General features: G+C 41.5%; 1 protein-coding gene across 1 annotated transcript; it reads right to left on the reverse strand.

Moving 5' to 3' along the window:
- Positions 1 to 937: 937 nt before the first annotated feature.
- Positions 938 to 1,396, reverse strand: LOC149136159 (protein CFDP2-like). The gene has a single exon (XM_089350101.1). It carries the CDS (start codon positions 1,394 to 1,396, stop codon positions 938 to 940), a length of 459 nt encoding a protein of 152 aa, XP_089206227.1.
- Between the last annotated feature and the right edge of the window lie 2,186 nt (positions 1,397 to 3,582).

The raw sequence follows: 3,582 nt of genomic DNA on the forward strand, positions 1-3,582 counted from the left end.
CATAGTATAGTAAGATGTCCCAGATTGTCTGCCTGTCTACGCTGTCAAATGCTTTTTCAAAGTCGACGAAGCACACATAGAGTGACGTTTGTCATTCCATTGTCTGCTCCATGATGACTCTGAGCGTCGCAATTTGGTCCGTACATGATCTCTCCTTTCTGAAACTTGCCTGCTCATCTCTATGTTGCTTGTCAATGATATCTTTCAATCGCTCCAGGATGATTCTTGTAAGGACTTTGCTTGGAATGGAAAGCAAGGTAATTCCTCTCCACTTTTCGCATTGTGATAAATCCCCACTCTTTGGCAGCTTCACCAAAAGACCCTTCTTCCAGTCGGTTGGGATCTTTTCTGTCGTCCATTCCAGGTTCAGCACATGATGCATAAGATCGATCATCTCTTCTCCTGCCTTCAGTGCCTCTGCTGGTATGCCGTCCATTCCTGCCGCCTTTCCGTTCTTTAAGCTCTTCACGGTTTTGCGGATTTCTGGCTTGGTGATTTCTCCAATGTAGATATTGAGCGGGATCCCTGGCCCCAATTCTGGCGGATCTTGAGGTGGAGGACGATTAAGTGTTTGTTGGAATTGTTCCTTCCATCTCGCCAGTTGGTCCTCAATGGAAGTTAGCAACCGTCCGGCCTTGTCCTTTACTGGTCTGACGGGGTTGCCTCTCCTTCCACTCAGTAACCTTATTGTTGCATATAGTGCCATCAAGTCTCCTTTCGCCGCTGCTGTTTCCGCTTCGTCGGCCACTTCATTGAAGTATGTTCTTCTGTCTCTCCTTAGTTTCTTCTTGACTTCTCTCACCACCTCACTATACTTACTGGCGATGGCCTGCTTCTGCTGATGGATTCTGGCTTGGTTCAATTCCTACTTCAGCATCTTCCTCTCCTCCACCTTCTGCCAAGTCTCGTCACTTATCCAAGGTTTCCTGTTCAGTGGTCATCTTCCCAGAACCTCTTTGCACACTCCAACTGTATCCCCCTTCAAATTTGTCCAGAATTGTTCCACAGTTGCCTCTGTCTCCTCTGTCTGTAGGGCTTCAAATAGATTGTGGGGAGCCAACTGGAAAGCCTGTTTTGACTCTTCTTTTTTCAGTTTCTGAACATCAAATTTCACCAGTGGGTTTGCCTGTCTTCTCCGTGTTGAAAGCTTCGCCTTGAGTTTCGCTATCACGAAGTGGTGGTCCGATCCAATATCTGCTCCTCGCTCGGCTCTCACATCTTGAAGTGAACTCCTCCAATGTTGCCGGACTGTGATATGGTCGATCTGGTTTTCCGTCTGCTGATCTGGTGATACCCAGGTGGCTTTATGGCAACGTCTGTGTGGGAAGAGGGTGCCTCCAATAGTAAGTTCGTTGACTGCATAGAAATCAGCTAGGAGTTCCCCGTTTTCATTCATCACTCCGAGGCCATTTCTTTCAATCACACAAGGGGAGGATATATATATATATATATATATATATATATATATATATATATATATATATATATATATATATATATATGTATGTATGTATGTATGTATATATAATATAAATGTATATACACATATGTAATATATATAATATATATATGCATATACACATATGTATATATGTGTGTGTGTATGTGTACGACGTATGTGCATGTATGCATGGATATGCATGTGAGTGTATGTATGTGCCTGAATGAATGTATGTATGTTCGAATGTATTTACATAGGTATATATATGTCAGTAATTGAAGGTGCGTGGCCTAGTGATTAGGTTGTTGCACACGATCGCTAGATCGTGGGTTTGATTCTCTGGCTGGGCGGCGCGTTGTTTTCTTAAGCAAAACACTTCATATCACGTTGCTCCAGTCCCCTTTCAACCAGGGAGGAATGTCAGCCTGCTCGCCTAGCCGGTGGTGTGGTGTGATTTAAAGGCTAAAACAATGCATTGTGACCAGCGATGTGTAACATCTGATAACCTGGTCGGTCACGTGGCCACGTGGTCAGATCAGTCAATATTTCTTATCTAGAAAGGTGGCGAGCTGACTGAATCAGTAGCACGCCGGTGAAATGTTTAGCGATATTTCGTCTGTCTTTAAGTTCTGGGTTCAAATTCTGTCGATTTTGCCTTGCAGAGACGATAAAATAAGTACCAGTTGACTACTGGATCGATATAACCGACTTATCTTCTCTCCCGAACTTGCTGGCTTTATGCCAAAATTTGAAGCCAATATTGAATATGTGAATATGTGCAGACGTGCGTGTCTATGAATAACCATTTGTATCTCTATCTACGCAGTTGTTTAGGGATGTTGTTTGAAGGTGTCTTTATTGCTTATTTTTATTTATATTTTTGTGTGTGAGTGTGTGCGCGCGCGCGCATGTGTGATTGTATGACACACACAGGCATTTCTAATTGTTTCTGTTGTTATATTTGTGCATATCTAACTAAATATGTATATGAGTGGGCATCTGTATTTGAGTTTGTGCGTATGCATGTGTGTGATGTGTGTGCGTGCGTGCGTTTGTGTGTGTGTGTGTGCGTGCGCGCGTGTGTGTGTGTGTGTGTGCGTGTGTGTGCGTGTGTGTGTGTGTGTGTGTGCAAAGGCATTTACTACCATATTCTTACTCGTTGTTTATTCTCTGTAATTGAAGTAAATTCCAATATTTTTAATACTTTTAATCTGAATATTTATATTTTTTATTTCAATTCATATTTGTTTAATACTTTTCTTTTAATGTAGCTTTTGCTTCTTGTAATATCGCTTTTGTTTTCGCCCGATTACAATGGTTGTTTTGTTATGTAGTAATTTGCTGTGTCAGTATAGACTATTTTAAACTGAGCTGGTAACACAATACATGGAAACTGTTAAGGCGGTGAGCTAGCAGAATCGTTAGCACTCTGGGCAAAAGGTTTTGCAACATTTTGTCCGTCTTTGCATTCTGAGTTCAAATTCTACCGAGGCTGACTTTACCTTTTACAATTTCGGTGTCGATAAAATAAGTACTAGTTGAGCTTTGGAGTCGATGTAATCGGCTAACCTCCTCCCCGACCTTGCTGGTCATGTGCCAAAATTCGAAATCGAAACCAATACGTGGGGATTGTTAACTTATTTCGGTGTGCAGAGCCAGTAAGAAATGGTTATTGGAAGTTCGTATTTAAGCCATTGTTAAATTAATTTCTCTACGTTTTCCAGAACATTAGGTGTTTTTTTTAACCATTGTTCATGAAATCAGTTCAGATTTAACGTGTGATGTCTAAGTTATATATGGATAATGCTTGGATGCGAAAGGTTAAGAAGGAATGAAGGGGAGCATTATTTACTTTACACTGGGCATTTTAAGAGACAGCGAGTAAGTCATTGATCTACAGGCAGATGAAGGTTAGGGACAAAACCGAAACTTGTGGGCTTGAGAGGTTTCCAAATGCTACAATGGTGCGGTCTGACTAAAAATTAAAATTAACAGTCCAAGAAACCAGAGACATGTGTCGCTCATAGGTGGATAGTTTTTTCAGAAGATTTACAAGCCAGACATTGGTCGGGGAGTTTTGCTAGTGCCGAAGGCAACAACAGTTTTCACGAAACATTTTGAGAGTAAAGAATCACTGGTAA

The sequence above is a fragment of the Octopus bimaculoides genome, chromosome 4 (assembly GCF_046866305.1).
Source record: "Octopus bimaculoides isolate indiv1 chromosome 4, ASM4686630v1, whole genome shotgun sequence".
In the NCBI taxonomy this organism is placed as follows: Eukaryota; Metazoa; Mollusca; class Cephalopoda; order Octopoda; family Octopodidae; genus Octopus; species Octopus bimaculoides.

Bases quoted from the DNA above. Each gene is read 5' to 3' on its own strand.
- LOC149136159 (XM_089350101.1), bottom strand. From the start codon at position 1,396: ATGAATGAAAACGGGGAACTCCTAGCTGATTTCTATGCAGTCAACGAA.